At 40.3% G+C, this 23,464-nt stretch overlaps 1 protein-coding gene across 1 annotated transcript in view; it reads left to right on the top strand.

Annotated features, from left to right (window-relative positions):
- The window catches only part of DGKI (diacylglycerol kinase iota), a 344,361-nt gene extending 331,816 nt beyond the window's left edge, over window positions 1-12,545 (top strand). Inside the window, exons 30-32 of the mRNA XM_040259956.1 lie at window positions 4,731-4,767; window positions 6,472-6,571; window positions 11,392-12,545. Of these exons, the coding sequence (XP_040115890.1) occupies window positions 4,731-4,767; window positions 6,472-6,571; window positions 11,392-11,508 (254 nt within the window). The 3' untranslated portion in view covers window positions 11,509-12,545. The remainder of the gene's footprint in view (window positions 1-4,730; window positions 4,768-6,471; window positions 6,572-11,391) is intronic.
- The last annotated feature ends 10,919 nt before the right edge of the window (window positions 12,546-23,464 follow it).

Genomic DNA, 23,464 nt, shown 5'->3' with positions numbered 1-23,464 from the left:
GTGGGAACAGACACTGGTGAGGCCACTGCTTGTGTTCCTGGAATTCCTTGCAAAATGAATGGCTTTGCTGAAGGTGACAGGAGCTCTCTAAAATGACCATTGGGCTCTGTAAGCATGCTCCTGACCTTGTGGAGTCTGCCTCGTCCAAGACTGAATAGGCCTGGAGCACTTGGTTCTCAGAACACTGAATTGGAATCAACACTTACTTCAAATGTAAGTGGGAGCCAAGGCACCCTTTTATATCACCTTCCCTCATTGATGTTCGAGCACCTTAACTTAATGTAACCTGCTGTGTTACGTCAGAGAATAGAACGCTTAATTATACCTAAACATTACACATTGCATGTAGTGTCCCAGCTACTGTTTTAAGCACATTTTTTGTATTAACTTATGAAACCTCATAACCTATGCGATAAATACTATTATTAATTGTAATTTATGTGTGCAATAATCAAGGGACTGAGAAATAAAATGAACTTGCCTGAGATCTCGTGAGGGGCAGAGATAGCTGGGATTTGGGACCAAGGATGTTCAGCACCAAAGCCCTCACTCTTAATCACTGCACTAGACTGCTTGGCACTTCAGGGGGATTTCGGTGGGGCAGGGGGTGGCGGGGGTGGAGAGTTATCACTCCAGTTTCCTTAGAATCATAGGACTGAGGAACAAACACGAATGAATAAAATCCTCGTTGAACCTGTGAAACAGGGAATGTGCTAGAAGGGTAAGAAAAAGTGTTCTTACACTTAAAAGACGTAGAATAATTAAGGAGATAAGGCATACATTCAGAAAGCAAATGCACAGTACAAAGGTCGACCCCAGTGTTATGGGAGTTCAGAGATGGGGTCAAAAGTGGCCTTTTCAGAGGACCTTGTCACACACTGGGCTTTTAAAGGGTGTGTAAGATTTAGGTGAGTGTGCGTGCTCAGTCGTGTCCGACTCTTTGTGACCCTGTGGACTGTAGCCCACCAGGCTCCTCTGTCCATACAGTTTTCCAGGCAAGAATACTGGACTGGATTGCCATTTCCTCCTCCAAAGATTTAGGTGTGTGGGTAGAAAATGCTGCTCTAGATAGCTGGAGGGAGCAAGCTCTCAGAGCTGGGAGAGTCTGAGAAATATTTGGATGATCGTGCAGCTACCGATTTAGCTTATACAAAAAATAAATAAAATGGAGCCTTGAGAACAAATTGAGGTGGAGTAGTTCCAAGTGAAAGACTGTGAACTTCAATGTTTTAAATACTTGGGGAGACAGAGGGCATATGATGAATTTGAAGCCTAGAAATCTAAATGTTAGATCTTTATATGTTTTCTTAGTAGCAGTCCTGCACACTCATTATGTCCCTGTTAGAGACCTATTAGGAAGTGTATTTGTCAAATAGGACAAATTGGAACAAGTAATAGGACAGACGTTTCAAGAGAAGACTCACCTGTCCTAAGGGCCATAGATGGAAAGAAAGGAGGGGAAGTTGGTGATGTAGCTCCTGGATGACCAGGAGGATTGTGAACATCTCCCTTCCCCTTGACCAGTGACTTTTGTTTTTATTGAAAAGTGTAGTGATTTACAATGTTATGTTAGTTTCAGGTATATAGCGCAGTGATTCATTTTTATGTGTGTGTAACGCACTCACACACACACACGTATATTGAAAAGAAAATGTATCTATATGTTCTTTTTTTCAGTACTATGAAATGCTGAGTAAACTTCCTTGTGCTATACAGTAGGTCCTTGTTTATTGATTTTATATACAGCAGTGTGTTTAGGTTACTCCCACATACCTGATTTATCCTGCCCACCTCCTTTCCCCTTTGGTAACCGTAAGTTTGTTTCCTATGTCTGAGAGTCTGTTTCTGTTTTATAAATAAGTTTATTTGTATCATTTTTTTTTTTTTAGATTCCACATATAAGCAATATCATGTGTTTGTTTTTCTCTTCTGGCTTAGTTCTTGTACTCTCTGGGTCCATCCATGTTGCTGCAAATAGCATTATTTCATTCCTTTTTATGACTGAGTAGTGTCCCACTGTGTGTGTGTGTGTGTATATATATATATATATATATATATATATAAATAAGTGAAGTGAAGTTGCTCAGTCATGTCTGACTCTTTGTGACCCCATGGACTGTAGCCTACCAGGCTTCTCCATCCATGGGATTTTCCAGGCAAGAGTACTGGAGTGGGGTGCCATTGCCTTCTCCAGGGGATCTTCGGGACCCCGGGATCAAACCCAGGTCTCCCGCATTGCAGACAGATGCTTTACAATCTGAACCGCCAGGGAAGCCCAGCATATATACATATATGCACCACATCTTCTTTATCCATTTATCTGCTGATGACCTTTAGGTCGTTCCCATGTCTTGGCTATTGTAAATAGTGCTGCAGTGAATATGGAGGTGCATGTATCTTTTCGAATTATGTTTTTCTCTGATTTATGCCCTGGAATGAGATTGCAGGATCATATGGTAGCTCTATTTTGAGTATTTAAAGAACCTCTATACTGTTCTCCATAGTGACTGTACCAATTTCCGGCACCACCAACAGTGTAGGAAGATTTCCTTTTCTCCACACCCTCTTTAGCATTTATTGTTTATAGATATTTTTGATGATGGCTATTCTGACTGGTATGAGGTGATACCTCACTGTAGTTTTTATTTGCACTTCTCTAATAATTAGTGATGTTGAGCATTTTTTCATGTGTCTGTTGGCTATTTGCATGTCATCTTTGGAGAAATATTTATATCTTCTGCCCATTTTTTTATGGTTTTTTTGTTTTGTTTTGTTTTGTTTTGATACTGAGCTATATGAGCTGTTTGCATGTTTTGGTTGCATTGTTGCAGATTTTCCCCTCATTCTGGAAGTTGTCTTTTCATTTTGTTTATGCTCTCCTTTGCTATGCAAAAGCTTTTAAGTTTACTTAGGTCTCATTTATTTTTGTTTTTATTTCTATTAGCCTAGGAGACAGATCCAAAAAGATATTGCTGCAATTTATGTCAGAGTGCTCTGCCTATGTTTTCCTCTAGGAGTTTTATGGTTTCTGTTCTTGCATTTAGGTCTTTGATCCATTTTGAGTTTATTTTTGTGTATGGTGTTAGAGAATGTTCTAATTTCAAGTTTTTACATGTAACTGTTGAGTGTTCCCAGCACCACTTATTGAAGAGACTCTCTTTTCTCCGTTGTATATTCTTGCCTCCCTTGTCGTAGATTAATTGACCATAGGTGCCTGAGTTTATTTCAGGGCTTTCTATCCTATGCCGTTAATCTATATGCTTTTGGGCAAGTACCAAACAACTTTGATTACTGTAGCTTTGTATAGTCTGAAGTCAGTGAGCCTGACTCCTCAGGTCCATCCTTCGTCAAGATTGCTTTGGCTATTTGGGGTCTTTTGTGTTCCCATAAAATTTTTAAACTTTATTGTTCAAGTTCTGTGAACAATGCCACTGGTAATTTGATAGAGGTTGCATTTGTTGATTGCTTTGGGTAGCATGGTCGTTTTGACGTCACATCTTCCAGTCCAAGAACACTATATCTTTCCAGCTGTTTGTGTGTCATTTGCTCAGTTGTGTCCCACTCTTTGCAACGCCATGGACTGTAGCTTACCAGGCTCCTTATTCATTAATTCAGACAAACATTTAAGCCTCTGCTTGGCACTGTGCTCTATGCCAGTCACCAACGAAGGACACAGAGTTGAACAGGCATCTGCCACAACTTCAAGGGGTTTTCCAGCATCTAGTTGTGGAGAGAGACAAGACAGCAGGTGATTTTAATATGGCTTGACAAGTGTCATGATCTGTAAGGTGATTGAATATCCCTACTTGTTAGGGATACTCTCAGTTTGGATGGTTAATTATATTACCCTCCTAATTGTAGGAAATAGGGTTAACATACAAAATGAGGAAACATGGGCAGGGCACCTGATGCAATATTAAGAATGCGGTAACAGACTGCTTTCTGGAGAAAATGGGTATCAGCGGATACCTGCAGGTAAGAGGCTGCAGGAAGGGTTTGGAGGAAAGCAGTGGTGCAGCAGGGGGAAAGGTGGACACTCCAAGCAGTGTTTGCAGGTTGAATTGAGTAAATTAGTGAACAAATAAGAAGTTGTGAATGTGAAAGCTCAGAATGTTTCAATTCCTGATGAAGCATCTAGAAGTAATTGATGTTTATATATAACATTTCTTCCAGGTTTGAGGAGGGAAATTTTATGAAAAATAGAATTTTACTCTATTTCTAAAATAAAGAAATTGGGGTAGATAATGTCTTGACTTAGTGTAAGCTGCTAAGTGTTATGTCAGATAAAGAACGCTTAATAATACAGTCTCTCGTAGTTTTAATGGTATGCTGTATTAGACCTTCCCAAACAACCTGTGCTAAAAGTAGTCTTTAAAGCCCACCCAATTCTCCTTTTCCTCCTTAGGTAGCCACTTAATTATTCTTAATTTATTCTATCCCTATTAATTTTATTTCTTCAGCTTGTTTCTTGAAGGCAGAGGCCATATTCTTTTTTATCTCCCATTCTCTACATATTGCCTGGTGATGATTGAGAGACTGATGAGGGGGAGGTGGAGGGAGCATTTCTCTTTTGGAGGGGAAGGTGGTCTTATTATCCCTGAAACTAAATACTCTGCTCTTATTCAGCCTCCCAAAGTATTTTAATTCTGTGACTACAGTTTTGTTTTTTTTTTAATGGTAATTTTTTGAACTTTTTTTTTGATGGGCATCTTGCTTTTCCTCTTCTTTAGGACCGTCCGAGTTATTGGATATGGCAGACAGTGAAACGTGAGTGTTGCCTTACATTATATAGTCCAGATTGTCTTCTTGAGATCATATAAAGATGTCCTACTTTCACTTCTAAATCAAAGATTACACAGTAAAAATAGATGGTACCTGTCATGATGATTGCATACATAACCATTGCTGGTCATCATTCAGAACTTCCTTCAAGGGAGGTACTTCTGCACTGGTGGACCTTGAATGCCAGGGAAGTCTAATGTACTTAGCTCTTAATTACCCATCCATTTACTCTTTCTCAACTGAGGTTTATAAGCAAATTAAGCCCTAATGCCCTAAGGCATCCTTTTTGTGCAGCGAGACAATTTCTCTATGCTAAATCTAGAATGGGACAAGTTATATGCAACCACTGGAGAACCAGGAATATACTGGCTCCAACCATTTCCATGTTTTGTGCCTCAGAAGAGGAACCCTGGTTCAAAAACTCACCAGCTCTGCAGTTAGCCCCCAAACTGATAACATTTGTTGTCAACGTTTTTATTCCCAGAGTAGCACAACAGTTACAATTCCCCAAGCAGGGACAAAGAGAGGCTGAAAACATCTAACTCTGGAAGCCAGGAGGAGCCTCTAGAGAACTGCAGTGAAATATAACAAGGATAAAGAATGGGTGGAGTGGAGTCGTGGTTGTTTAGTCTCTAAGTTGTGTCCGACTCTTTGTGACCCCATGGACTGTAGCACACCAGGCTTCCCTGTCCTTCACTATCTCCCCGAGTTTGCTCAAACTCATGTCCATTGAGTCAGTGGAGTGGAGAAGGGCTAAGGAGATCGGAAGGAGGAAAAGTAGGAGGGGTTTAGCCATGAGTCACTGGCAAGGAAGAAACCATCCGTTGCTATGGGAGCTTGTTCACATACCGCACATCCCGTTGGCAAGGTCGTCATTCACCCTAGCTTGGCATTAAGTGTCTTTCCAATTTCAGACTCAGGATGGGAATATCCTCCTCCCTCTGCTGTCTGTGGGGGTTGGAGAAATAGTCACTTTGCTGTGGCTATTCCCCATCCTGAGTGGGCTGACCTCAGGCCTGCCGCTAACCGGAGGTGACTCCAGCTGCTGAACTCTCCCAGAGTTCTTACTGTCCCTCCCAGATATCCTCTGGGGCTGCCTCTCCTCTTCCACTCACAAGGAATCAGCAGGTCGGGCAGAGTGGGTGTCTCCTGGGTCTTTGAAGTCAAGGCCCAGGAGATGGTCTTCCCCGGGCCAGGTGGTCTACCGAGCCCTGCGATGTGGTGCTCTGTGCTGCTCCTGTGTGTGCTTCATCTCATGTCGCTCCGGCTGTGTCCTGATGTCTGCAGGACAGAGCTGGAATGTCTACACAGAGTGGCTGCACACTGTTCAGACACGTCTACGCACATCAGTCTATTTCAGAGTGCCACTGAAGATTACTTATATCAGACTGTAGTCATTTAAAACAAAATCACTCAGCCTACCTAACCAGCCAACACTGTTTGAAAAAGAGGCTGGAGTCAGATGTTATGGTGAGATGATGACCAACTCAAGGTACTTTTAGGACCCCCGTCAGCCACCTCCCCTGTCCGTGCCCTGCAACTGTGGTCTCAACCATAGGTGGGAAAGTGGCCAGGGGGCACAGAAGGTCAGCAGCAGGGGTAAGATGCGACCCTCACTTCCCTCCCTGCTCCCTTTCCCCCACCCAAACCCCTGCCTCCAGCCCTTTACCCATTTCATCTCTGATTTAGGGGTGAGACTGCACTGCACAAGGCAGCCTGCCAGCGCAACCGGGCCGTGTGCCAGCTTCTGGTGGATGCAGGAGCATCTCTGAGAAAGACGGACTCCAAGGTAACTTGATGAGTGAGTGCAGGCATCCTCCCCCAGGGCAGGATCTCTGGCTCCATTGCCTTGGAGCAAAGGCATCCTTTCTGTACTTATGGAAGTGCCTGGGGCTTTGGAAAAAGGAGGACAAAATAAAGTGTTTCATTTAGAGAAACTGCAGTTTAAATGTATAAGCACAAAGGGAGGGTGTGTGCTTGTCCAAGGGGCTTCATAGACCTCTGAACGCTCTGACCTCAGGACTCAAGGGGAGACAGAGGCAGAGAGAAGAGTTAATAGAGATCAACCCCATAGAGTAATTTGCTATGATGATCTGAGGTCATGGTCATGGTTGGCTCTGAGTTTTAAAGCACCATCTAAGAAAGGACAAGCCACTTAACTGTAGCAGGTTACAGAGAAGAATTTTAATATGTAAGTGAGGACTTCATTAAGTATGTGCTAAGTAACCTAAGTTTGGCGTCAATGAATGTAGACAAGAAACAGGTAACTTAGAAGCCTACTGATGACTTCAGAATTGCTCATCACTTAAATAAATCTAATGGGAGCTGTGTGTGGTTTTCACTCTGCAGTTTCCTCCAACTGCAGTACCTTGTGACAGCTTTCTCTCTGATATGGACCTTTCTGTCCTTTCTGAACCAGTTTCAGTGCTTGATTCTTCATTTCCCTTGTGACCCACCAGATCCTTGCTCTCTGAGGTCCCTGGCTGTCTTAATGCTGATAAATCTAGACTATTGAATTCATTAAGCCGGGTCTTCATTTCTAGCAGATCTATTACCTGTCTGGTTAGCCAACTGGGTGGAAGATTCCAAATGGCAGATAATTACTCACTGTGATATACTTCCCAGATGATATTTGCATTCAAGTGCTTTGATGTATAACCTTAGTGAGAGGCACAACCCAGGGAAGCAAGATTAGCAGAGGCCAAGATTTGAGGTGGGCTTGGCCTTCCTTGCTAAGGCCACTCAAACACTGCAGGGCCCTTGCCTGTGCACCAGAGACTGGTTTCAACTCAGGTGGTAGAAGGCAGGAGCAAGATGAAGTAGAGGGACCAGGAAGAGACTGGGCAAGAGACTTGGCCCCAGAGCAGATGGTTCTTTTTTAATCTAAGTTTCTGAATCAAATAAAGGGACTCAATGTTCCTTGATATTTCTATATTATGTTAAAATATGTTTCTATATTATGTATGTCCTCTTTTCAAAATGCAAAGTTTTATTATTTTTATTATAAATGTAGTACAGCCTCACAGAAAACTCTAGCAATGCAAAAATTTTTTAAAAAGTAAAAATTGCTAGAAATCCCACAATCTAGACCTATATACCATTAAAATGTTGATGATTTCTCCTCACATGTGGGTATGTCCATTTTTCTCTCTCATCTCCTGCAAGTAGGTAAAGTCAAGCTATACTACATGCTATTGTATAACCTACATTTGCACCCAACATTTTGTTTTAGAGAGCTTACCGTTTGGAATAGTAGAGCTATGCTTCATCCTTCTCAGGGATCCTCTAATTTTTTCCATTCCCTAATTTTATGCTTGGTGAAAGCTGAATATCATAATTATGACTGGATCTTCTCCTGGAAATTTTTGGAGAGAAGCAATATTTTGAGAGAATTTCTCTCGATAGAGAATGGCTCCTTAAAAATCAACTTAAAGGCCCACTCACTCCACCTCTATTTAGAAACTGGGAATCTCAACCTCATTAATGTTGATGACAAGATAATCTCTTTAAAAAATGATACAAAGAAACTTATTTACAAAATAGAAACAGACTCACAAATCTTAAAAACAAATTTATGGTTACTAAAGGGGAAAGGAGGAGTGGGGAGGAATTAGGAGTTTTGGTGAAAGTTTTGGAAAAATTGGGAAATTATCTGTTTTATATACATACTACTACATATAAATAAAATAGATAATCAACAAGGACCTACTGTATAGCACAGGGAACTCTACTCAATATTCTGTAATAACCTATATGCAAAAAGAATCTGAAAAAGAATTGGGATGTGTGTGTGTGTGTGTGTGTGTGTGTGTGTGTATATATAAACTGAATCACTTTGCTGTATACCTGAAACTGACACAGTATTGTAAATCATCTATATTCCAGAAGAAAAAAGATACGCTACAAGTACTGTAACCAAATTGAATAAAATTATAGTAACTTGAAGCTATGGCTAAATATTAAATCCCAACTAAATAGGTAAAAAGTTTAGAGTGTTCAGAGCCATTGTTACATTCCTTTTTTCTTCTATTCCACATGCCCTTGTAGGCTACTAGGATCAGACTTAATTGAAGTTGATACCATCCATTGCAAAAGATAAGGCTGAGAAGTGTTTGATAGTTTCTGTAATACTTGTGTGCATTTTTATACTATTTATCTGGTACAGTGATCATGCCTCTATCCTTTCCTTAGAACTCAATATCATTTTGTACATATATACAATGGAATATTACTCAGCTATATAAAAGGAAAAAATAATACCATTTGCAGTGACATGATGAACCTAGAGATTGTCATACCGAGTGAAGTCAGTCACACACAGAAAGACAAATATCACTTATGTGGAATCTAAAAAGATGATACAAATAAATCTATTTACAAAACAGAAATAGAGTTACTAATGTAGAAAACAAACTTATGGCTACCAAGGGGGAAAGGGAGGAGGAAAAGGGTAAACTGGAAGATTGGGGAATAACATATACACGCTATAATATATAGATAACTATAGCTAATAAGGACCTACTATACAGCACAAGAACTCTGCTCAGTACTCTGTGATGACCTGTATGGGAACAGAATCTAAACAGTATATAACTGATTCACTTTGCTATACAGCAGAAACTTACACAACACTGTAAATCAACTATACTCCAACAAAATTATTTTTTAAAATATCATTTTTAAGTAGATACCATTGAAAAAAAATTAGAAGTGTCAAGGATGGTTAAGTATGTCTATAAACATTCAAAATGATGGAGACCATTCCTCCTTTAACGGTTGACTTATGTTTATTGGCCTCATTTCAGAAATATTACGTGTATAAATATACATTAGTTCAGTTCAATTCAGTCACTCAGTCATGTCCGACTCTTTGTGACCCCATAGACTGCAGCACGCGAGGCCTCCCTGTCCATCACCAACTCCTAGAGTTTACTCAGACTCATGTCCATTGAGTTAGTGATGCCATCCAACCATCTCATCCTCTGTTGTCCCCTTCTCTGCCCACCTTCAGTGTTTCCCAGCATCAGGGTCTTTTCAAATGAATCAGTTCTTCACATTAGGTGGCCAAAGTATTGGAGTTTCAGCCTCAGCATCAGTCCTTTCCAATGAATGTTCAGGACTGGTTTTCTTTAGGATGGACTGGTTGGATCTCCTTGCAGTCCAAGGGACTCTCAAGAGTCTTCTCCAACACCACAGTTCAAAAGCATCAATTCTTCAGCACTCAGCTTTCATTATAGCCCAACTCTCACATCCATACATGACTACTGGAAGAGCCATAGCTTTGACTAGATGGACCTTTGTTGACAAAGTAATGTCTTTGCCATAACTTTGGTCATTACTTTCCTTCCAAGGAGCAAGCATCTTTTAATTTCATGGCTGCAGTCACCATCTGCAGTGATTTTGGAGCCCAAGCTCTATGCACTTAGCAAAAACAAGACCGGGAGCTGACTGTGGCTCAGATCCTGAACTCCTTATTGCCAAATTCAGACTTAAATTGAAGAAAGGGAAAATCCCTAGACCATTCAGGTATGACCTAAATCAACAAAATACATGTAGCCTTATAATTTGTTGTTGTTCAGTCGCTGAGTTGTAGCTGACTCTTTTGTAACTCCATGGACTGTGGCCCATCAGACTCCTCTGACCATGGGATTTCCCAGGCAAGAATACTGGAGTGCATTGCCATTTCCTTCTCCAGAGGATCCTCCCAACCCAGGGATCAGACCCGCACCTCCTGCATTGGCAGCCAGCTTCTTTACTGCTGAGCCACCAGGGAAACCCAACATTATAATAGACTGCAAAAAGTTATACGGTCATTTACAATGATGCAGAAGAACATTTCATGACATAGAGGTTTTATATGTTATTAAGTGCAAAAGCACATTACCTAAGTATATAAACAAAGTATGGTTTAGTTTTCATAAAACTAATTGTGTGTAGAGCTACAGAAATAAGAAAATAGCTACTTTATGGGAAGGTTAACAGCAGTTATCTTAGTATAGAGGAATTACTGGTGATTTTTGCTTACTTATGCTTTTCTACTTTCCCAAAATTTCTTTACTCAACACCCATCACTTTTATTATCAGAAATTAACTTACTTTTTAGGGAGATAAAATAGTTCTAAATTAGGGAGAACCAAACTGAAGACTTTGAAACCAGTGAAGAAACCCGTTTAAATTGTTTCTGATCATCCCTCCTTTGTTTCTGCTTATTATTTCCCAGGATTTAGTATCACAGAAAGACTTCCAAACTAGAAATCAGAATGCCTGTTTCCCTATTTTCTGTTCAGTGATTTCTATCCCCCTCTGAAGAGAATCTGGGTTCTCATACTTTCTGCGCTACATAATTTGCTGCTGTGTACCTAGTTACTCTATGAACCTCCCTTTCCTTTGATGGAAGCCCCACCTCTGAAAAGTGATCGTCTCTCTTGAACTTGCATATCTCACGCGTTGGATGCAATAATAAATTTAGAAAGTATCTCATCAACTCAAACAGAAAATATGGAAAGATCAGTTTTAGTGAGTTATCTTTGAGCAGCTCTGTTTCTATGATTTTTTTAAAAAATGTTTCCCAAGTGTTCGTGTCTCTTTCCTCTTCACTGTTACCTACAGGGAAAGACACCTCAAGACAGAGCCCAACAGGCCGGGGACCCAGACTTGGCTGCCTACCTGGAAAGCCGCCAGAATTATAAAGTCATTGGCCATGAGGACCTGGAAACTGCTGTTTGACCCTGGTAGACAGGCTGAGAGAACCTCAACATGCATCTCACCTGTGCCCTCCTGGCGATCGGGCGGCTCCCCTGGAAGAAGCTGATGGAATCCATAACTCTGTCTCTCCTGCAAGAATCTATCTGAGACCATGCCACCAGTTTTAAGGGCTACCAAGATGTACCACAGAACATGATAGCCCACTGAGGACGAGGCAGGATACCTGGAGATTTGTGGACTGCGAGTTCCACAAAGTTCGATCCTTATTGCTTCCAGCAAGTAGCATGAACTTCTGTGTTCACCTGTATAATTTATTTTAAAGATCCAAGGATGTTCGTATAAATGGCACTGCTCCCTCGCCCCCCTATGCATTCATTTTTCCCCTGTACTGCACAATTCTACTGTAATGACCCATCGATTTAAAAAAATATATATGATCTGTTCTCTTTACATTCAGTCTTTGAAGACCACAAGACTCTGAAGGTCTTTTCAAACCCTCTGGATGTCCTGCAGAAATATAACTGTAAAACCGCTTCCACTTCCAAGACTAAATACACCGAGACTACTTAGTGACCTTTCTGCATGTCTCCTCTCCCTCCCTAACCCTTTTTCATCATATAGGAGCTGGGAGTGCCACGTAGATAGCGTCTGCTTGTGTGCAGTATCTCTGAGGTGCGGCAAGGTGGCATGGGAGTTGCCTGGGTTGAGTGGTACCTCGGAGGGGGGACCCAGGGGTCAGCCCAGGTGGCGGCACTGTTGCCAAGAGCCATGGAGGACTGGTTCAGCTTGGGCTGTTGGCCCAGCTCCGTACTGCCTACGTGTAGCCATCTTTGCCTTTTGCTGCAGCAGAGATGGGCAGTGGATTCTCACCAAGGCCCGTAGCGGGTTTGCAGAACCACCCCATTTTAAGTGCTGTTGAAATTGCAGAGCAGAGAAGCATGAGTGGGAACTCTGGTGACAGGAAATGGAGCGCTCCGACAGCGTTTACTTTTAGGCGTTTTGACTGATAGTAAAAAGCAGGCTAATCGACTTGAAATAAAACAGCAAAAGCAAGAGTAGCAACATATGTCAAAATAACTCACTTAAGAAGAAAACAGTCACCAGAGCTGCACAGAGGCTAACAGGTTCGGGTACAGTGCTGAGAGGGGGCCCGCTTTAGGTTTTCCTTCTAAGGTCTTGGTTTTCATTACCCTGAGGGAGCCTCGTCCCAAGGACAAAGCCTTGTTTCACGAGCTCCACTGCCAGACTTTCAAGATGGGTGGATCATTCGGATGGATGCCTCACCTACTGTTATCAGATTCCAAGGTCATACCTGATAGCACTGAAGCCCCACGGTTCATGTACAGGGCGGTTGAATATATCCTTTTCTCTCTTTCCCCTGCCAGAATGTTCTTAGTGCCGACTACTGTTGGGAGTCTAACTGGAAGCATCTTGCTGGCAGTAGAATTACAGCTTTCATCCTGCCACAGACCAATTGGTACTCACAGGTACCTCTGTTAGGGAGTCTATGATAACTAAAGAATCAGGAGAAAAAGTCTCCTCACTTTCAGAGAAAATATCTGCTTGACTTGGGCATAAGGCAGAAGTGAAAGTGGGTGGCCCTTTTTGCTTTAAACCAATGTCTTCTGAGCTTTCTTTCCATTTTGCTCTGAGACATAAGCCAAGTGTTTCCCTTGTGTTTCTGCATGTGAGCATAAATGATTGTCTCTCTGCATTTAAGTTAAAGTCCAGTGGTGCCACCTCACTTATCTGAACCACTTTTGGTCACGTGTCATTTTGAAAGTACAGAGATAATACACTGTATTAGGTGGGAATAGCCTCTCAGTGGATGGGGACCACATCTGCCCTTAGTTGTTTCCAAATCAAACTGTTGGCATTATTTTCAGCTGTGGAAAGAGGAATCTGTTTTCATACATCAGTCTTAGAAACAGAGCGATCTTCTGGGTTTTCTGGCAAGGGCAAAAGGGACTGCAGTAGATTGTTTCCAGAAGCTGGAAAGAAACATGCTCCAGGAGAATTTAATCACCGGGCTTCTGCTGGGAATTTTTCAGCTGGTGAGACTGTCAAGGAGATGTTGTGATGATGGAAATATAATCCTTATGACAGAGTGGAACCTGGCTTTGAGTGGTGCCTTCCATGCCCTATATTGAGCCAAGCGTCTGGCCACACAGTGATCGCTGGGATGAAGGACTGCTCTCACCAACCACCATCTCATATTTCTCTGTGATGCTTTCAAACAGCCCAGAGAAAATTGAGGGTACAGGTGGCTGTGGGCCAATTCAAATAGCTCCAGCTGAAGTCACACATAAATCTTCAGTATGGAAATAGATGAGGTAATGACTACTGTAGGGGTCCTGATGCATTTGGAAATTGTTCCAAACCAAAAAAGAAAGACGTTAATGTCCTACATTATTGATGGGAGAATGACATAGGACAAAGGCAAATATCTCTTTGAAAAAGCAAACACCCTAAGAACTTAGGTTTTGAGAAAAAAAAAGCATCAGAAATGGTCAGAAGAGTGACCTATTTAATGGTTTAAACATTAAATCTACCTCCTATAGCTTTTTAAAAAAATTGGCCACTGCACGTGACAGTCCTGGGCTTTAGAAAAGAGAGAAAAATATGTGCTCTAGGAGTCTCCAGCGTGGCTTAGGTAGGTAGTAGCCCCTCTCCTGGGCCATCAGGAAGCATGGGAGCAAATAGTCTGGCGCTGGTCTGATAATCCACGTAAGTTTAAAAGACTTAAAACTGTCCACCTATGGAAATACAATTTTCTACAAAACCTACTGAGACAGCACTGCCGAGTGTAGCTGGCTCAGCTGCCATTCCTCTGTGTTTGGCTCAGGAGAGCTCTTCGCGTTGTGCTGCTGTCTGCTCTGGGATTCCATTTTTAGATTGGGCAGATAGAGGCGTGAGAAATGGAGAGTTATTAAAAGCCAACATTATATAACTTTAAAGCTAGTCATTTCTTGGTAGCCTTATATTCTGGTATGATGCATTTAATGAAAAAGGACCCAGTTGTGCTGTGCTTATCGCATTCAAGGGCTTGATAAAGAACAGAAGCTAAGAAGAAAATAAACACCACGGCCGGGAATTTCACTTTGAGAGTTTCAGTTACCTCTATAGAGGTTATAGTCCATGGGGTCACAAAAAGTTGAACGTGACTGAGCACGCACACAGAGGTTTTAACCTAAAACGAATGCAATGTCTGAAATGAATTTAACTGGCGAGTACACAGCGTTGAAACTAGCAACAAGTGCTGGAAAGCCTCACACGTTCCCTGTTGTTCCCATCCTTCTGTTCTAGCTGGCCTGAGTGTGTAGGCAGGTCCGTTTACGTTGAGAGATCCTCAACAAGCAAGTAGTTTCCATTCAGACCTAGTAACAGTTTCTTTGCCTAAAGGATTTCCAGGATTTATTGACTGGACACCTTATAATATTCATGTCTTAAAAAATGGGGGGCAGAAGTTTTTTTTTCCCATGTCAATTTTATTTTAAATGTTTAGGTTTTTTAAATTATAAAAGTTGAATGTGCTTTTTATAAGAAGTTCTAATACCACAGATGAGTATCACACGCAATGTCAAGGTGTTGCTCTCTGCTGGTGTAGAGTCCTCTGTTGGGCCCTTAGAGATAAACAGCAGGAACACGGATAACCACTGTTGCTTGTATATATGTCAGAAATACTCTGCATATACAAGCCTCAGCGCACACAGAGAGAGGTATTTATTTGTAGACATATATGTGTATATATCCTATACACACATATATTGCATAAGTTTGAAAAACCATTTTAGAAGCATGCTAGTCATCTGTGCCTATGTAATTAACTCCAATGGGCAAAGATAAGGTAATAGAAAATTTTTCTTTTATTCTCTGTTATTTTTCCTATTACTAAGCCCAGTTCTGTTACTGCAGCACTTCAAATGCACATGACATTTGCTCTTGCCTGTGTCGTAAAATCTGTGACCAAGAAGTCTTAGAATTGTCTTTCTTACCTTCCATAAGCATGCAACCTGCCTGAGCCTCGAGACTCGTCTATGCTGTTTGTGGATCTCAAGTGGAGAGTTTCTCTGTGACATTTACACACCTTTACAAGGCTGAGTTTACAGGACTGACAGTCAGTAGGCTGCCTAATGATACTTCATTCTGGCAAGTTCCCACCAAAAAGGTGTCATAACTTGGATATGGGTAGGGTCTGAGTAACTTGGCTTCCTTCCAGTAAGAGTAGCTAATGAAATCACTGAAAACAGCATCTTATATTCAATTATGCTATTTAAAAATAAAGTAGATTGTTGTTAAACTGGCTCATCGTAACCATCCAATAAAGCTAATTACTTAAATGGATTATTTTTATTTTAGGGGGAAAAGTGTAACATCCTTTAGAGAGTTTTCTGATCTTTAACATTTATTTAGTATAAAATTGCTTCTGCCCAGGTCTTAGTAGAACCATCTCTGAATACCTCAAGTTTCTAATTCTCTAAATGCCATATTCAGCTGATTATTTTAAATCCTGTGTTTTTTCTTTTTTTCCCTCTGCCCAGCCCCTCACACTGACTTTGGCACTGACCCATTTCGATTTCCTGGTCATAATCCCATCTCTAATCCCTCCAACTGTCTGACCATAGTAGTAGTCCCACTCCTGGACTTTCTGCCACCACCTTCAATCATTTCATTATACAGATGCCTGAGTCTCCCCCAGATATTATGTTCAAACTGGATCAAAATGAAATTACCCTCCAGGACAAGTATCCATTTTGCCTAAAGGACAAATAGACTCCCACTGACCTTGATCATCATGCACAGTTACAAGAAGTCTTATTCTGAGAAGTAATTTCCCAGATAGATTGAGCAAATTTCTGTCCTAGTCACACAATGAGAGTACACAATTATAGAAGCTTCTTCTACACCCAGTGATATAAACCGTGTGCCCCCAGGAAGTCACCTGGGTGGCTGGATTCTGTGTGTGTTTTACCCCTACTGGCCATTTATGGATTTAGGCTATCTCCCCGCAGTTGAATGGGAAATCTCATGGGCTTCCCTGGTGGCTCAATGGTAAAGAATCCATCTGCCACTGCAGGAAGTGTGGGTCTGATCCCTGGGTGGGGAAGATCCCCTGGAGAAGGACATGGAAACCCACTCCAGTATTCTTGCCTGGGAAATCCCATGGGCAGAGAAGCCTGGTGGGCTACAGTCCATGGGGTCACAAAGAGTCAGACACGACTTAGCAAACATAACCCCACAAACATAAACAACAAACAACCCCACAAAGAGAAAACTAAAAATAGGAACTAAGAAAGGAATAGTGCTCACGACAACCTGTTTGCCCAGGACACTGACAGTTACTGAACTTGTCCCCCGAACCCACACCCCCCCCAAAAAAAAGGCATAAAAAATAATTCTTAGGCTGTTGAAGCATTATGTTTTAGAGATTTGGATATTGGATGGTATCTTCATGGTGGACATATTCCAGAATCTGTTTATACATATATTCAGTCATTTTACACACAGTCATCTGTTCACAAATCAATTATACAATCATATATTTAATCATTCATTTGAAGATATGTTTACTCTGGTGCAGGCACCATACAAAGGATATAAGAATGCCTGCAAGAGAGAGAACTCTTGACCTCAACGGAACTAAGTCTAGGAGAAAATACAAATTCCAATCTGATAAGTTCTGTACAGAAGCCCATGGTACTGGGGAGCAGGCCCTGCAAGTTCAAGTCTAACCATGTTTTATTTCTATGAAATATGAAATGAGAATATGAAAGAAGCCACAGTTTGCATTCCCTTTCTCTTGGAGTCTTGTTACTGTTCTTTAAAAAAAAAAAAAAAAAGGATCTGAAACCAAGACTTCAATGATGAGACTTAGAAACACTACTAAAATGAGAGCCCAAATGTTTATCCTATTTTCAAGGACAGAACTAGGAACAAGAGGCAAAACTTGCAGTTGGATTTTTGACTAAATAGAAAGGTGAAGCATAAGTATCATCAAACGGTGGAGTTATCCCAGAATTAGAAACTTTTAGTAATGGGGAGTATTTAAGCAGAGGCTACGTGGAGCACCTGGAGGGATGCTGTGATTTTGGACATGTGTCTGAGGGGGCTGGATTCGATTCTGGGAGCTTTTTTAAATGTCCTTTTAAAATGACTTTGTTGCAAGGGAGGAATCCCTTTGAAAATTTTATAAAAATCTTGACTTTTAATTTTTTAAAATATCGCTTTGTGACAGTCTAAGTCTTAAAGAGAATGACATTTAGTTATCATTTAAAAATCTTAAAACTAAGCATGAATTTAAGAGCTAATGAAAAGAAAGCACACTAAGAGGTATAACTCTACTTCTGGAAGCATCATGGATTCTGATGAATATTCTTAGGCATCCTTAAGTAAAGTCTTATTTGAAATCTGTTTTACTGTCTATTCAAATCCAGTATAAAAATGTGCTGCGGTTTGATATTCTTAGAATTACTTGTAATCTGGTATAATCAGAGGAGAAAGCGCTGCCTAAAAGATGTTTGAGGTCCAAGTAAATGTCCATGAAAGGCAATCCTAGAAAGTTCCCTGGCTTCTGCTCCTGGCATAGTAATTACAAGGGAGAGCTTACCCATAAAAATAAGTAATGATTCTGGTTTTGCCCATTTTTCCATAGTTTCAGTATTTTGAGCCAAATAGCATTTGACATGGGAGACTGTAGTGGTGGGAGCAACTGAAACTATCTTGTTTCTCAATCCTCTAGTGCGTATAGCTTTCAATAAAAATAATTTTAACCACTCAAATCTGTACAATTTATTAGTAACAGTTTCAATAATTTTAGAATGTTACTTTAGCATTTTGATGCATTTTTTACACTTTTGAGCCTCAATGCAAACCCCTGAGATTTAATGCATATAATGTGTTTTAACTAAATAAATAGAATCTCAGAGCAATGAATCTCACACTGATACATGTAGTAAGTGGTAGAACTGTAGCACAGCTAAGATCTTCAGATATTCCAGACTAGATGTGTCTACAATAGATGTTTTCTAAGTAAATCATTTTCCACCATTGCTTTCAATGCTGCTTTACATCCATCATTCAGATGTCCATCATTGACAAGGTGCCTCCTTGAAAAAATATTTACCTAAGATTCCATAGCATGGGTTGGTTAGGACTGAGGGAGAATATGAATTTAAAAATTTAGGGGTTTTGCTCTCAGACAGAGGCTTATCAGGTTGGACATATTTCAAGGGGAGAAAAGACCAAATGTTTTCGTACCAGGATGGATTTTACGAAATGACACTGAGGGGGGATTTCTTGGCTTCTCTGCTTTGTGATTCTCAGCATTTTTAAATGTTGGTATTATTTTCTCTCCTTGAAAGTCACTACTGGAATAATATTATTTCAGAATACTGCACCGAAATGTGTCTTGCCATTCAAAGATTAAAGTTTTGGGTGAGTATACAAGACTAAATCCATCATACGCATTCACGTATGGAGTTGGCCAAAATATTCTTTTGAGTTTGTCTATGAGATGTTATGGACAAACCCAAACTTTTTTAGCCAACCCAATACATAGAGGCCAAACACACTTATGGGAAGATGCCACACTTGAGGCAGAAAGAACAAACGGGCCTGAGATATCCTTCCATTCCTAATCTCATATTTACAAGGCACCACTATGGGCAGTTGATGAATATGTAAAAGAGGGGTGTTTGATCTGGAAGGGAGCCAGATGAATAGGAATGTTGGGAGAAGATGGCTTAAGTAGGACTATGAGGTCCAAATTCTGTAGGACAGACGAGATCAGGAACAGACATGGAGGAGAGACAGCTTTATTTCTTATGTGAGGATTTTGTTTTCCCTAAACATTACATCCAGAAAAATGAATTGGGTTTTCTAAAAAACAGTGAACTTATTACAGCTGATGTTTCTTATAGCATATAAGTAAAAATTGAACAACCAGATCAGGGATCATGTTAAAGCAATTGCTTGGACTAAAAGACTTCTGTGATGTTTTCCAGGTTTCAATTTCTATGATTTTAGACTGGAGCAGAACTCAATTAGAGCCCCCTTCTTTCAAGTTCCTGCCATATAGATGCAATGAAAGTATTTCTGTAAAAATACCAGACACTGTAAATATATCCCAGACCATTTAGAAGCCAGTATTTCATGACCTTAAAAAAAAATTTGCTTTTCTTACACACACACACTCACCACTGCCAGCCAATTCCCAAATCTCTAAATAAGATATACATTTCTCCTAAGGCATAAGTCACAAATTCAGGAATTAAAGTGGAAACAAAGGATCTAGTGTTCACTCTCCTACTTTCTCCCCATTTTTTTTGTTTGGGGTGTGCATTTGGAACTGGGGCTTGGAGAAGGGGCAGAAGATCTCTGTATTTTCTGATTACAAAAAGGCATGGAGGCAAGTTCTGTAACCTGTTGTCATGAAACAGGACTTAACCTCCCATCCCTAGACTAATTTTCCCGGGATGTTTCTGTTTGTGAACTAGTTTTAATTGCCTACCTTCCCTTACTTCCATGAATTCCTAGATTTCAGGTTGGCTGCATGGGGATGGGAGTCGTTCCTGAGATAGTTGTTAACCGTGGACCCATATCTGGAGGCTTGCTCAGAGAATTGCTCCCACTCAATCTTGTCTCCCACCCTTCCTCCTTCCCTCTGGCTCAGGAAGGTAAGAAAAAGCAGAGTATGGGGAAAAAGATTCTCAAGAGTAATACAGTAATAAGGCACTAGTCTTAAATTGCCATGGCAACCCACAAATGAATAATATATACTCTCAGCAAACTTTGATCCTCATGGAAAGCAAATTCAGAAGACAGAGAGAAAAATTGAACTGGTTTAGAGTGGCTACAAAGAGTTTCTCAGCTGTGAAATAGTCAACATATATTGCTTAGAAGAATTAGATTATGTCTAGAATTTAGGAGAAAACAGGGTTCTAGTAATAGAAGGAAGAACTTTCCAGTAGAGCTTTCCAAAGGACTGGGTTGATTTTAAAGGAGTTTCTCCAAATGTTCAGAGATTAGACTGTGGACTTGTGCAGGACTGTGATAAAATCTCAGAAAAATAAAGGACAATTTAAAGACTTTTTCATAATCCTTATAAATACTGAGACTATGACTTTCTTATTTTGGGGTTTACATGTAACCTTTCCTCTTAAGAATTATAGAAATAGATTATTATGAATCTTCTTGTAAAAATAAATAGATGAAAGCCCTAAATTGTTTTACCTTATATATATTTTTAAATTTGTGGGTAATTCTCTCAAATATGTTAGTGAGATTTATCAGTTTTTAAGATAGAGCCTAGCTTTGATATTTGTTGCACTTTGTGTGATGAATCCAAATGATTCCTAACTTTTAGGTTTTATTAACTGTAAACTTTTTAATTCCCTGTCTCCCTCCCCCATTAGTTGGACAGAGGCTTTGATAACATGTATAATTCCCAATGCAACTGGCACTTAGCTTAATACTTGCTAAGATCCTGATTGTGGGCTGGGAAGGTGGGATTCTTGCCATCCTGGGGAGTGAGATTTGGAAATTTAATAGACAAAATATTCTAGGACAACAGAATATTTTGCAAAACACATCTTAGAAAAGGTAGGGTCCAAATTAGTCTCAGTTAAAAAGTTAGGCTGTGGGTTTTTTTTTAATTACCAGTGATGAAGTGGGCAACCATGAATCTGAATATTATATGGACTATAGCTGATTGAAAATGATGAAAACCATTCCTGTAAAGAATTAAGAAATAGAGGACAATCTCAGTTCCAAAAGAGTGAATACCTTTCATTTAATTTGATTTCTGAGTGGGATAATATTCCTGGGCATCCAGAGTACCCTTGGCTGCGGGAGTCCACTCTCGAAGGCTATGTCTGTAGGAAGCATTGCAGTCACATTATAAAGGGCTCTTTCATGATTTCTGCTTCAGCCCTACCACATCCCACAGTCACGCCTTTGCAAAGCTCCCAGCTGGCAGGTGGAATCCAAACCAAAGTAGCATCTGTGGCAGGAGGATGAGGAAGTTGATTGCCAGGTAAAGTAGGATCCAGATAACATAAAATGGAGGGTGGGTGGGGAGGGTGGGCTGCGGGTGAATGGAGTTTTTGTACAAAGTCATAAAGTATTTTTCCCTAATTTTCTGGCATTTCCTATTTATACAAAGTATCTTGATCACCGCGTTGCTCTACAGAGATTTTCACTGGAATTAATTTGGGAGATTGAACTAATCTCTGAAAAAAGACATTGACTAGTTACAGTTACTTTTTGGACACTTTTTCTGTATTGTGAATTGTGTGGACATGTACAGAATAAAAATTAAGAACTAATTAAAATTAGTTTCTTTTCTTTGGTTACTGGCTGTTATGTGTAGTTGGTGTGAATATTATCCTTTAGGGGGTTAAATTAGATTTTCAAAATTTGGAAGCAAATGAAGCATTGCCTGTTTTGGGGATGGTAGAAACTAAAAGAGATCCCTGATAAGGCAGAAAAAAAAAAACTTTTAGACTTCTAGTCCCGTAAATCTGGACTAAGAGAGACCAGATTTACTCTAACTGAATTTTTTAAATCTATATATAAAACTATAATTGTTAAGACACTAGACTCAGGCAAAGAAAGACAGTAATCCCTGAGAGATGAGAATTAAATAAAATTAGCTCTATGATTTCTTCATTTTTACAGACTTCAGAGAGTTTCCTGGCAGTGGCTCAGGGAGTAGAAATTGAAGCAGAGCCTGGAAGATTTCCTAAATTGGTAAGAAAGAGCTGAGACCTTGGGAAACCAAGGCAGCTAGAGCTTCTAGAACTGAGTATCAGAGAGGAGAGATCCACAGAGAGAAATAACCCTAGAGTTCTGCAGAGACCCCACCCCCCAACTCAAGTATTTAATGAAATACTTACCAGGGTATGGAAGTGAGGAAACTACCCAACATTGGAAAAAGAACCAAATGGTAAGAAACAGCAGTCAGCTCCCACAAGACTGGGGAAGATGCCTGTTGCCACTAGCCAGGTTGCACCTTTCCTGTCTATCCAGCTTTTATTTCTTAACAAAACATTACCATCGCCTGTGTTTCCCCACTTTAGTCCCATTTCCTACCCCCTCTCTGGTCACAGGGGGAAGCACAGTGATGGTTTTGTGTGAATCTTAGCAGGTCCCCATCTTTTGTCCCTTCTTCTCCTTCTCAACATCTGTTAACAATATTCCCTGTCATTGAAGTAAGCTTTGACACCCTATGTGGTATCAATATTAGAAATTCTCTGTGTTGTCAAATTTTATTCTAATAGTTGAATGCAGGAGTGGGGAGTTTCGATAGCCTGGCAGGTTTGTGTGCACTGCAATGGGTCACAATGTGCGACAACCACATTCCTTTCTGATAACATTCAAGGCCAGACCCCAGTGCCAGTGAAAGACAATGTTCCTTTATCTGGGTCAAATAGTTTCTTTTCTGACTTCTATTTGGATCATTCTGCTTCATATTTGTACTCTCTGATTTATGAATTTCTTTCCCTTGGTGTTGGTTATTTTTATTCTTGTGGAAAGATAAAACACCCACATACACACATAATTTTTTAAAAATGTCACTGGTATCATCTAGCTCCCTAATAATTCTTGGAATCCATTCCAGTTCTTTCTCATGAAGGCATCCTTCTGAGTCCACTGGCTTCCTGTTCTACTTTTGATTAATGGTTTCCTAGGGATAATGAAGAATTATTTCCTTAGGATGGTCTTCTTTGGGACTTCAGCATTTGTCTTATTACTTCTTGATATCCACATCTTAATTCCTTGATTTGCTGATGAATAGCCACAAATTGCTTATTAAAACTAGGAATAAGGGAAATTAATTGGGTTCTTACATATCTGAAAATGCCTCTCTTATCTTTTAGAGCTTGTCTATCTTTGGAACTCTAGTTCCAACGCCATTTTTCGTAGAAATGCAGAGAGTCTTAATGAGGAAAAAGAAGGCCCTGTACTTTGTGAAAAG

Source organism: Oryx dammah, unplaced genomic scaffold (assembly GCF_014754425.2).
Source record: "Oryx dammah isolate SB20612 unplaced genomic scaffold, SCBI_Odam_1.1 HiC_scaffold_18, whole genome shotgun sequence".
Lineage (NCBI taxonomy): Eukaryota > Metazoa > Chordata > Mammalia > Artiodactyla > Bovidae > Oryx > Oryx dammah.
The sequence above is the reverse complement of the archived record's forward strand: the minus strand, read 5'-3'. Positions and strand labels throughout refer to the sequence as shown.